General features: G+C 43.8%; 1 protein-coding gene across 1 annotated transcript in view; it reads left to right on the top strand.

Annotated features, from left to right (window-relative positions):
• Positions 1-12,843, top strand: part of LOC147887297 (cyclin-C1-1-like) — a 97,274-nt gene that overhangs the window by 62,266 nt on the left and 22,165 nt on the right. The window contains exons 5-6 of the mRNA XM_087394504.1: positions 3,738-3,782; positions 10,725-10,843. Of these exons, the coding sequence (XP_087250630.1) occupies positions 3,738-3,782; positions 10,725-10,843 (164 nt within the window). The remainder of the gene's footprint in view (positions 1-3,737; positions 3,783-10,724; positions 10,844-12,843) is intronic.

The raw sequence follows: 12,843 nt of genomic DNA, 5'->3' as shown, positions 1-12,843 counted from the left end.
CTGGTTCTCATGGAGGCACGGTGACATGTGCCAACAACTCCTCCCATCCTGTGCAAGGAGTGGGAAAGATTGTACTTACCGCAGCAAATGGTGGTGCATTTACACTCTCTGATGTGCTATGGGTGCCTGGTATCAAAAAGAATTTGCTTTCAGTTTCAGCCATTGCCCGTGGTGGCTTAATGGTGAAGTTTTTGGATGACAGATGCACTGTACATGACATTAGTGATGGTGATACAATTGTGGCTTCTAGAACTTTATGCCATGGTCTTTACAGACTTGATCACTATGAGAGTTCTTTGCATGATGCTTTATTCACCACCACCCCATCACAGTTGGCAAATGCTGAATCATGGCATGCTCGATTTGGCCATCTCAATTTCATAAGTTTGCTGCGTTTACACAGCCATGAAATGGTGTCCGAGATGCCACACATACATACTCCGACTCGCCATGTATGCGAGGGATGTATCTTGGGGAAGATGCATCGCACACCGATTCCCAAAGATGGGACTGTCAGAGCTGTCCGGAGATTACAGCTTATACACAGTGATGTTTGTGGTCCTATGAGGACTCCATCTATTTGGGGATATCTGTATTTTGTCACTTTCATTGATGATTTCTCTCGTTTCACGTGGCTCTACCCATTGAAGGAGAAGTCAGAGGTGTTTACAAAATTCAGACATTTTATTACTCAGGCTGAGAATTATGCCTCAGAAAAAGTGGGGACACTTCGCACTGATCGAGGGGGGGAATACATGTCCAAGGAATTTCATGCATATCTTGCAGAGAGAGGCATCATACATCAGTGTACCACTCCATACACCCCAGAGCAAAATGGGCTGGCTGAAAGGAAAAACAGGTCGGAAATGGAGATGGGTAGATGTATGCTCAAAGGCAAAGGTTTGCCCAACAGGTTCTGGATGGAAGCTATCATGTGTGCAAATTATGTGCTTAACAGATGTCCCACAAAGGCCTTACATAATCTGACCCCGTATGAGGCATGGCATGGTAGAAAACCTTCTGTTGCTCATCTCAGAGTATTTGGTTGCTTGGCCTATGCACATGTGCCACAGCAACATTGTACTAAACTTGATGATAAGGCTCTCAAATGCATTTTCGTGGGGTACAGTGTTGAAAGCAAAGGGTATCGGCTGTATCATCCATCTAGCAGGAGGATTATTACAAGCAGAGATGTCATTTTTGCTGAGGATTCCACTCAGCCATTGCTGTCCTGTCAAAAACAGCCTGATGTCTACTCCAGGGATGTGTTTGAACAAATGCTGCCCATGACAACTGAAGGTCCCTCATTTTCAGAACATTCCAGTTTGATTCCCCATGCTGTTACGCAGGCCGGTACAGCACCTAATCAGCCTATTGTGGCTGAACCACATATGCCTATGGATGAGGCAAATATTGACCAGGCAGTTGATGAGGAAATGACAGCCATTCAGTCATCCAAACGGGTGCCCAGGTGGCTGATTGAAACATTACGGGACAGCAGGTTACATACTCCTTTACCTGCGAGGACTCGTGCAAAATCTCATCATGCATCTGGGTTGTTTACTGATTATGCCTTTCAGAGCACATGCAGTGATGAAGAACCTCTGACATTTGAGGATGCTGCAGAGGACAGTAATTGGATGGCAGCCATGCATTCAGAATATGATTCTATCATGCAAAATGAAACATGGCACTTGGCTGAATTGCCTCCAGGCAAAAAGGCCATTGGTACTAAGTGGGTTTACAAGATTAAGCGGAAGGCTGATGGTTCAGTAGACCGCTTCAAAGCAAGACTCGTTGCGAAAGGGTATGCTCAGCAAAAGGGTATTGATTTTGATGAAACCTTTGCCCCTACCTCTCGCATGACCACTATCAGATGCATGATTGCCATGGCAGCCCATCATGGATGGCAAGTACATCAGTTGGACATCAAAACAGCGTTCCTACATGGAGACTTGCATGAGGAGGTTTATGTTACACAGCCTCGTGGATTTGTGTAGGATGGTCAGGAACACTTGGTGTGCAGGCTTCGCAAAGCTCTGTATGGCCTTAAGCAAGCACCTAGAGCTTGGTATGAGAAGATACACACTTATTTGGTTGCCCAGGGATTCCGCAACAGTCCAACTGAGAGTACCCTCTATGTTAAGAGGACTCAGGATATTTTTTTGGTCATTGTTTTATATGTTGATGACATGCTGCTCACAGGCCCCAATGAGCAAGATATTGCAGCCTTCAAGGCTGAATTACATTCCTCATTTGAGATGAGTGATCTGGGCCCTTTGCATTTTTATTTGGGCATTCAGTTTATACAGCGGGATGATGGTATTGTTCTGAAACAAACTAAATACATCCAGAAGTTGCTTCAGCGGTTCTCTTTCCAGGATTGCAAGCCAGTTGCAACTCCTGTGGAGCCTGGCATGAAATTCAGCATTGAAGATTCTGGAGATGCCTTTGATCAGACATTGTACCAACAGGCTGTGGGCTGTTTGATTTATTTGTGCAATACACGGCCAGATATTTCAGTTTGGGATCTCCTTATTTAGCAGATTCATGCATTGCCCAAGAACTAAGCATTGGCAGGCTGTTAAGCAGGTGTTCCGCTATTTGCACGGTACTATGCACCTTGGTTTATTCTTTCCCAGGGGGGCTGATCCACAGCTGCATGCTTTCTGTGACTCCGATTGGGCAGGATGCTTTGACACAAGAGTGTCCACTTCAGGTTTTTGCTTCTACTTTGGGCAATCATGCATCTCTTGGTTGAGTAAGAAGCAACCCTCCGTGGCCACTTCCAGTTGTGAAGCTGAGTACAGGGCAGCTTTCACAACCACCGTTGAGTGTGTTTGGCTCAGGCGATTATTTGCTGATTTGGGTACGAGACAGGAGTCTGCTACCTCTATTTTTAGAGACAGTCAGAGTGCTTTGGCAGTTGCGAAGAATCCCATCTTCCATGCTCGCACAAAGCATATTGAGGTTCATTATCATTATGTCAGAGAGAGATTGTCTGCCTCAGAAATCAGCATGATCTATGTGCCTACACATGACAATGTGGCAGATATATTCACCAAAGCATTGTCTCGTGAGAAGTTCGAAGGTTTTCGCAAGCTTCTGAACTTACTTCCTTTTGGTGATTGATATCACATTTGCCTTGTACATTGTCACCACTTCACTCCAGGGGGGTTTGTTAGCACCTATGTGTTGGGAGTGTAGGGTGACACCTTAGGTGTAGGCCCGGGGCACTTTTTACTCCAACTAGTGGAGGTTTTTTCCCCCGAGCTTGGCAGGCACACTTCCATGTGACCTGCAGGGTGTGCTTAGCAAGCACAACCCTATCCATGTATATGATGTGACTTTAGTCACATCTTCTCTATCATTCATTCCAATCATTGCTATTGCACTTGCTTACTCCTTGTGTGTCTTGTCTGTGCACCAACATAATTGATGCTACCATGGGCTTGCCTTCCTCATGCATTGTTCCCTCCTTTCTGAACTGTTATCATGTTTTCTTGTCCACGTGTGTTGACAAAATCAGGTTGGGATTCTTTATTTCCTCTTTTTCATCCGTCACCTTCTAACTTCCATAACATGTCTTTTTAGTTTTAATGTAAGAATACATTATGCCCTGTTCATGGTCTTTTAAATAATTCATTATATGCTAAAATAGGGAGTGGTCCATGGTTGTGGTTGTTGTCCTTTTCCCACTTGACATCTGAGAAAGTACTAATTGGGAGACATTGCAGGGTCGGTGCAACCGCAATAGCTTACTTCAGGCGCATCTATACCAGGCAAGTTTTAAACTTATTGTGATACCCTTGTGAATGACTTACAATGTCACATTATAATCTGACTATTTCAAGGTTAAAACACTTTTGGAGAACATTTTCACAAAACAGAAAGCTGTGATCTCAATCTTAAAAGCTTCATGAAATCATTGGCACGTTTTTTTGAAGTCCTAGTTATCTATGTGGTAATTGAGTTGACTATATTTTGCTCTCCTTGTATAACTGTAAATTGGCTGTTAATTGAATTTTAGTTATCTATGTGGTAATGCCACGTGAGTTGACTATATTTTGCTCTCCTTGTATAACAGTTGACTGGCAATTACCTAATTGAATTTTCTATACTTCGTTTCACCTCACGATAACTTAAAAGATTAATTCTTTGGAGCTTGAATATTCTCCTGAAAAATTGCAAGGCCAGTTGTTCAAAAGAGGGATAGCTTTTATAGAAAGCAAAGTTTTGAGCCTATCATTGATACTTATTAAGGGTCCATATCTTCAAGCTTCCTCTCTTTTTTTTGGGGGGGGGCCATTTATCCTCAGCATGCATTCAATACTGGTGTATAGAGTATCTTTTAAAACTTGAAAGTATTGGATTCTTCGTAACCATGGTTCTTTCTTCTGGCCACATTTTCTATTTTCCATTATTGAGATCTCTTATTACTATCACACGTGTGTATTCTTCTATGTGAGTTCTGATTGCAGGTTTCACATCCCGGTCGGGCATCTTCTGCTACCATGTGCACATACTCTCCCGCAGCTTAGAGTACTCTCTTTTCATGGCTGTTCATGATGCATGCTATCTTCAATATTAGCACTTGTCACCTCTGTGTGACCTTTTTCTAGACTTCAGAGCTCTTATCGCCTTCAGTGCGATCTGTTGCCTTCAGCGTGACCAATCACCTTCAGTGTGATGCACCATCTACGGATCTAGATCACATAGCTTAGTGAGTTTGGAGCGATCTCAAAACCCAGTCCTTGAGTATCTAGTTTCGAGAGCCTTTCGAGAGCTAAAATATGGTCTCAGTTTAGTAGAATTCTCAGTTGTCTAGAGTTAGATACAAGTTGTCTAGGTTGTAGGGTTGATTGAGTCCTAGGCCTCTGGATTAATTAACCTTGGTGAAGGATAAAATAATAATTAAAAAAATAGCCATATTCATAAGTATTGAATTATTAAAAGTTGATGCTTTTCTAAAAAGCTAGTTTAGCTTTTCTGCTTTTTGCTTTTCTAAAAAGCTAGTTTAGCTTTTCTACTTTTTGCTTTTCCAAAAAAACTAGTTTAGCTTTTTTGCTTTTTGCTTTTCCAAAAACCTACTTTAGCTTTTCTGTTTTTGGCTTTTCCAAAAAGCTCCTTTAGCTTTTCTGCTTTTAGCTTTCTTATTTTTAGAAAAGCTACTCTATTTTTAGCCCTAGCTCTCCTATAAAATAGTGGCCTAGCCTATCCACACAGATTCATTCAGTGAATCCTCCACAGCTAGGCCATCTCCCTTCCTCTTGCTGCGCAACAGGTTCCACCTTGCTGCCATAGCCTTCCAAGCTGCTGCTACTTCTCCGGTTCGCTGCCATCTTCTCTCTCTCTTGCTGGACACCTTATCCCAGCTTGCCGTCAGGGCTCTTCCACGTTGCTACGCTGCTGAAATCGCTGCCCTAGCGCTCTATCTTCGCTGCCCTGTCCACCCTTCTAGCTTTCCTATTGATTGCTCTCTCGCATGCCTAACTCCTAGCCTTTCTACCCTTCATCCACCTAGCGTGGTGCTGTTCCATCCTATCTTCCTGCTGCTCCACATCCGTTCTGGGCAATCTCATTGCTCCTTTCATCTTCCAAGCTGAGGGGATAAAGGAGAAGGCTAAAGCTGTTCATGTGGCTATCTTCACCCGGAACTTTCTAGGGACTGCCAGTGGTTGCTTTCTTGGATTAGTCTCAGTCATGCATATTTGGGCTTCATCTTTGACAAAAGCATCATACATGTGAATATACCATCATGAAAAACATGTATTACCATTGAAGATAGCATATATGATTGTTCAGAACCTAGGATAGCAATCCATATAAACTGCAAAAACCCACTCACAGTGACTAGTACACTGATCATAGAAGTCTCAAGGCAGGTATACCCTGTCAGCACGCAGTACCTTGGGTGAAACAAACAATGTCACCAAGTGACCTCTAGATTTGTGAGCGTGTTTGTAACTTAGAGACATAGGAACCACCCCTCTCTTGAGCATCAGGCAATGCTCCAGACCTATGCTCTGCTGAGCCTGAAGGAGCCACAACCTCAAGCTGAAAAAGCATCTAGATATAGCTGTAATAACTAAAGTGTATCTGCCAAATCACCCTCTTCCAACCACTTTGTATGTAATGGAGAATAATTTCTGAATTTTACCAAGTAGCGGTGGGAAACTCTACCTCTTATCTTCCTTTCCTTATGTGCCAAAATCTGCTCTGGAACTAGGATCTCATCCAATTCCTCAACCTGTGGTTGCATCTCATCAGGCATATCCTCTGGCACATCACCCTTGAAAGGCTTAATGAGACTCACATGGAAAGCATTATGAATCCTCCAGTGATTTGGTAGCTACAACCTGTAAGCTACATCACTTAGCTTCTCTGAAACTTGAAAAGGCGCATAATATTCATGTTGAGTTTGGGAAACAACCGGTCTTTTCCCCTTTTCTTTTTCAGCCTTGCCTTTTCAAAACGCAAAAGAACCCAATCACCTTCATTAAATATCAATTCACGACAACGATTAGCTACTTTCTTTTGTTGCCAGATGCTTCCTGTGCTCTGCCTCATCTTTTGAGTAAACAATCATGTCATCAAAGAAAGTGCCCACAAAAGCCCTATGCTCACGGAAGATTATATAATATTCCTTGCTGTCCACAAAGCTTTGTATATGCAATCAGAGCTTTCCAATGATAGGAGTAACCGGAGTGCTAAAGCTAGGACAAGCCAATCCTGCTTCACTCATAAGCCCCATCTCCTCTGCACGGATTCTTAGTTTGCATGCCAATTCAAGAGAGATAAAATTTGCACAAGCAGCTAGGTCAAAGAAAATCAATGTCATCTGATCCCTGACTTTGCCCCATGCCCTGCAAAGCTCTGTAGCATCATCATTAGGCTGCTCACTGATAACATCAGGCATTAAACCTGAATATAGTTTAGGCTTCTTGCCTTTTTGCTCTTCCCTATCATCCACTTTCCCTTTTTGCTTACGTTTTGGGCAATCCCGTGCCATGTGGCCCTCTTCTTTACAGTGAAAGGATTTGTTAGCCTCCATCAAGGCTTTCCTTTCCTCACAATTAGAGGGTTTGTCAAACCAGCCTCAGGCATACCAAACATACCTGTAGGAGTTCCAAAGGTTCCTAACCTTCCACTTTGCATTTCTGGCTGCATGCCAATATTGCCATACATCATGTTAGGCATTTGCGGGCTGCATTTCCCCAAATACATTGCCTTGCATCCCATGCTGTAAACCAACAGGGTAATTTCCAAGTATTCCTTGACCATCATTAACTTGACCAGCCATTGCTTGAAATACTGAACCCCCACCAAAATACCCTGCATGCATAAAGGGTTGGGGAAGAGCTTGCTGCCCTTGATTTAAATTCTGAAAATCAGCCCTTTGGCCATGCATAACCATACCAGGACCTTGAAAGGGCTGCCCTGAAACTCCCTATACATTTGGCATTATTGGAGGTTGTCCATCCAATGGATTCACTCCAAATGGCTGTTTTTGAACCCCACTAGGCTCCCCTAAATGAGAATGCTTCTTTCTCTCCTTGGACCTCAAAGGAGTCTGCATAAACTCAAGGAACCTCGTGTTCTGTGTGAGCTGCGTGAGTGCTCCCACAGCGCTCACTAATTGTGTCTTAAAGATAGCATCGGCTTCCTCTGCATTTTGACCCTTTTGACTAAGAGGCACCCACACCAAAAGCATTTACCACTTGTTGTGCCTCAACATTTTGGTCATCGTGGAAGGCTCCCTCATGCATAGATTGCTCTTCTTGCTCATCCTGGGAGGATTGCCCCTCCATATCCAATCATTATCTGTCAAAGACATATTTTCTGATTTTCTTCTCGCTGTAATCGAATCACAGCAAACAACACTTCACCAGAGACAATCACAGGCTCACCTCCTTGAGAAAGATGGTGATGTCCCGGCAACTGAACCATGAAACCAGCCTCAAGGCTAACGAGAGGGTGGTAAAACCAACCAAACAAAAGCCTTCACAAAAGAATACTCAGCAAATACTACATAGACAAATAGGGGGAGCTAGAGAGCTCCCGCTCAAATACAAAGACACAGACTGGCCCCAAAGCCTCGGCACCCCTTTCGGTATTTCTTTATTAATTGAAGAGTGCTACAAGGAGATTACACAGTGAGTACCAACTCACTCGCATTCAATGCTCTTCCCTCACCCAACAGGCATCAATATCACAACATATCAGCCCTGTGGGGCTTTGCTTTCACCCCCATGTGACCATAGGCATCCATACTCAGTGCAAACACCTGCATTTAATATGGGGAGCTATTATCTTCAGCCCAATCAAGGCCACACGCTCCCCCCCCCCAGACAATCCCAAGTGTTCACTGATCACTGGAATACCCAACAATGGTTGAGCATAATTGAGCTGCCCCCGGTGCTCAGAAGTACAAACAATCTCCAAGCATTCATTGTGATCACCCCTGCCAAGCAAGTCTCTTAAAAAACAGAGCCCACTGCTCATTGGCCAACATGGCCCCCAAGCATAACCTGTGTGTGCATTCTTCTTACCAAGCATATACTATGCTGGTCATTGCTTTGCTCACTCCTTGGCAAATGGCATTTATCTCTACCCAAACGTGAGTACACAGCCCGTACCAGCAGCATGTGCAGCATTCAATGCACCATACAAATCCGTACCAGCAGCGTTGAGAGCTCCATACACAGCTGTACCAGCAGTAGTTAATGCACCGTACTTGCATTTATTGCCTGCACAGCCATCTGTACTATCATACGGCTTCAACAAGGAAGGCCAACCCACCTCTCGGTGCCCGTGCAGCCTGCATTTAATGCTTTCTGTACCCGTACGGCCTTCCGCAAGGATCCGTTAGCCAGCGTCTTGTTCACGGCGTCACCTTGCGCGGGCTGCCTTCCTCTTCCTTCCCGTAAGCTTACATCGCCATCTTTCTTTGCCCAAGGCCTTCTTTTCCAAAAAGGTATGCATGGGCTTGCCATGTGGCAGCCCATGCGTTGGGTTGCCCCCAAGGGCCTCATTTGTCCCTAGGCCCCCTCCTGTGGGGCCTTTTTAAAAGCCCACCAATGACCAACTTAAAAGGCCTAAAGGTTTTTGGTCCTCTCTTGGTCCTAAACCTTTCAATTGCCCCCAAGGCATAAGCCTAAGGGAAACTTGCACACCGCACGTGACCTCGCCACTTGGTTACTGGGGTCGAGGCCACATGTGAATATCAAAACTCACGCCCTCGTGACAATGTATTGTATTGTTTTTCATGATTGGACTCCCTTCGGGATAGATACCTAGGGTCGTTAGACAAGCTACTTAATGGTCTTTGATTTGTTTGTTTGTTTTACTGTTTTACATGGTGTTGATAATCCTTGAGTATGCTTGAGGTTTTTATCATGTGGCCTTTTCAGGCATTTGCCTTGCAATTATGATGTTTCTATTTTCCACAGCATTGCCATATGGACGACAAGTGATTACTAAAAAATGACCACTTTTTTATGGACTCTTGTAGGCATGTTGGGACCATGTAAGAGCCTTAAGGCTAGTGTCCAAATTGACAAGCCTTGCAATGCTATCACTAGCCATATATATATATATATATAGAAGCACTTAAACGATATAAATCAATATATAAAAATAGATATAAGTACACAAGCCCCCAAGGCCCGTTTCATGGTCTATCACTTTAGGTTATCCGGTCTACTCAACATAGACCTAGAAGGGTCCTATAGTTTGAGATGGAGGCTATTGATAGTGACATTGAGGATGAGTAGTTTCGGAATCACTCGATTGCAAAGGTTAGAGTTGTGGGGTGGCTGGGGAAGAGATGGGCCATCGACCCAAGACAACAGTAGAGAAGAGTACACAATGGGCTCCGGCTTTGCAAGGGGCCCCTCGAGAGCAGTCAGAAAGTGCATGTACCCATCTCCTTCTATACCACATGCATTGAATATCATCTACCTTACTTGCCATTTGGGAGCATGGCATACATGGCTTCAAGATGACCGCCGAGAGGCATGAACCTTTTTGCAAGGCTTGGATTGCATGCATTTTCTACATCTTCACCCATCAAGGAATCCATAGGTTGTATGGATTTGCATAGTCCACTAGAATGGTTATTCTTACCTGCTTCCATGGTACCGAGTGAGCTGGGACCTCACAAAGCAGCTGCAGGACAGCTAGGTTTCTCTCAGTGCCTCACTTACAGCTGACTCTTTGTATTGTGTTATTGTTTTTATAGATGGTACTTTACTTTTGGAGAAGAAAAGGCTCCTTCACAGTGTCCTGAAGTGCTAGTGTTATTGTGATGAAGTTTGTTATATAGATTAATGTGAACGTAGGAAGAAAATGTTTGCATAAATGTACGCCCAAGGCTCATGCCTTTGGTGCATACAAGAAAAAAATGATACATATGTCTACAACTACCTTCCATGCTGATGTAGTTGGTAGGGATGGTTAGTAGCAAGTCCCTAATATGCATATTGCAGTCTATATTGTCTGGGAGTGTTACAAATCTCAAAGTGGAGTTTGGTTTTTCTCTTGCATAAGGAGTGTGAGTCTGTTCTTGGTGTCATCATCCGCAATCACCCAAACAATTTCTATTTACATTTTGGATTCAAGAAGCATTGATTGGTAAAATAAAATTTTGATAGCGCCATGAAAAGTCTTAATTATTATTATTATCTGGATATATGATGAAGTCAACCTCTATGATTTTTCAGGAAAAGTTTTACTGAATATGATCCATGGCTAGTGGCTCCAACATGCTTATATTTAGCTTCAAAAGCTGAAGAGAGTACCGTGCCAGCAAAGCATCTTGTGTTTTTTATGAAGAAGCCATGTACGTTTCTTTCAAAGCAGTAGCAAATCCTGATTTTGCATCTATTAAAAGAGGATACCAAGTGTGCATATTTTATCGTGTTATTGAGGACCTGTCTTTCCTGTGTACCCCTATGGTAGGGTACTTGTCTTATGAGAATGATTATTATAGTCTTCAACCTCCCAAACCTGCACTCTGTACTATGCGTCTATTCATGTTTGGAATGTAGAGAGCTCCTTAAATTTGTATGGTTTGGGACTTGGAAGGCTTTCCAGCCCTTTTATACCTGACCCTAAACTGCGTTACTGATTTAGGCCTTTAAAGGCATTTTGTTTTCCTCTCCTCATGGAGACTGTTGTGACTTCTATATCTCAGAATCAGTTTGCTGGGTATTTGCCATGTGCACACGTTTTCTTTCCAATATTTTTATGACACGGAAAACAAAGCCGGGGTGCTTCCCTAACAATTTGGAAAGTAGTCAGCGCAAGAGATCGAAGCTCATAGAGTTCTGAAGATTGGGGAAAATATGCAATTGTGGCTAGGTTGAGAGGGGCCCCACAGGATATGAATCAATGGATACCCTGCAGGGTTTTGCTTGAATGGCTAGAAGGGCAAGGCATTTATTAAGCATATTTTTGTAGGATAGGTCTTGGAGTTTCTGGTATAGTTTGCTGGGTTGAGAGACAACACTACATTTTTAGTTTGATGAAGCTAAGTATCCAACCCCGTTATCCTGGTGTAAAAGTGAGGTGGTTTTACTTATTCAAATCAAAATCATTTGGAACAATTGGTCATAAGATTGTGGGCTGGAGCTACCTTTTTCAAAAGTGAATTTATGATTGTTCAAGGATTCCAGCAAGCTCTAGTTGGGGTAAATGTAGACGTGATTTGTGTTAGAGCCCCCCCCCTCTCGTAGCCTCTCCGCCCCCCCCCCTCCTGTAGCCTCTCTGCCCCCCCCCCTCCCGTAGCCCCTCCGCCCCTTCTCCTATAGCCTCTCCTAGCTGGGCTGAACCCCCAGCCCAACTAGGGGGTTAGCTCAGCCAGGGGGTAACAGGAGATATGGCCAGCAAAGCATGGTGCAGCCTACCTTCCTCCTCTTCACATTCTCTCTAACCCCGAGTTGGGCTAAACCCCCAACCCAACCCGGGGGGTTAGGTTAAGCCAGGGGGGTTCATCATACAGCCAACTATGGATTGGCCTACCCTCTCCTCCAAGTCCCCCTCAACTCCTTCAAGATCCATCAGGACTCGGTACTCTATAGTTGCAGCCATGACACCCTCTCCATACGCACGGAATTACCAACAAGAAGGCTCAAAACGGCCCATCCTCGGGCAACAGGATCAGATTTTTTATTTGCAGCAGGCAGTGAGAGAGCTACGATTGGAGCAGGCAGAAGTAAAGGCCCGACTTCACATCTTGGAAGGGCTTGGTAAGCAGGCAGTAATTGATGAGGCTGTAAAATCTTGTAAGGATTCCCCCCCTACCCCGCAGCTAGTCTCTACAGTCAAAGATATTGTTCACACTGAAGTACAAACTGCTAGGAAGGAAGTGTTTGTGGAAGTGGACAACAAAGCGAGTAAGTCTGATATCCAAGTAGAGATTAAAGAACACGGAGCTAGATGTGATAATGTGCTGAAGATTAGAATAGGGGGCTACCAAAAGATTGGTACAAAGAGGAGGATACATATAGTGAAATATTGACAAAGATCAAATCATGTTTGCCCAACATCGAATGGGTGAATGATGATGAGCAGGATGATGACGACTCCAGGCCAACTTCTATTTTGCACTATAGAAGTCAACTGAAGTCAAAAGATATGTGGATCAAGCTTCTTCGACAATCTTACAAGCTGAAGGGCACCAAAGTATGGATAGCAGAGGAGCTTACACAAACTCAACTCAAGATTAAGGCAACTGAATTAGCTAAAGTCAGGGCTGCTAGAAAGGATGGAAAATGGGCAGTTTACCGTGAAGGGGTAGCACTAATCAGAGAGATTAAATAAAAAACAAAAGACTCTCAG

The sequence above is a fragment of the Dipteris shenzhenensis genome, chromosome 23 (assembly GCF_047967505.1).
Source record: "Dipteris shenzhenensis isolate YYH24624 ecotype China chromosome 23, Dip_SZ_1.0, whole genome shotgun sequence".
Classification (NCBI taxonomy): Eukaryota; Viridiplantae; Streptophyta; class Polypodiopsida; order Gleicheniales; family Dipteridaceae; genus Dipteris; species Dipteris shenzhenensis.
Note: the sequence above shows the minus strand (reverse complement) of the source record. Positions and strands in the feature narration are given on the sequence as shown.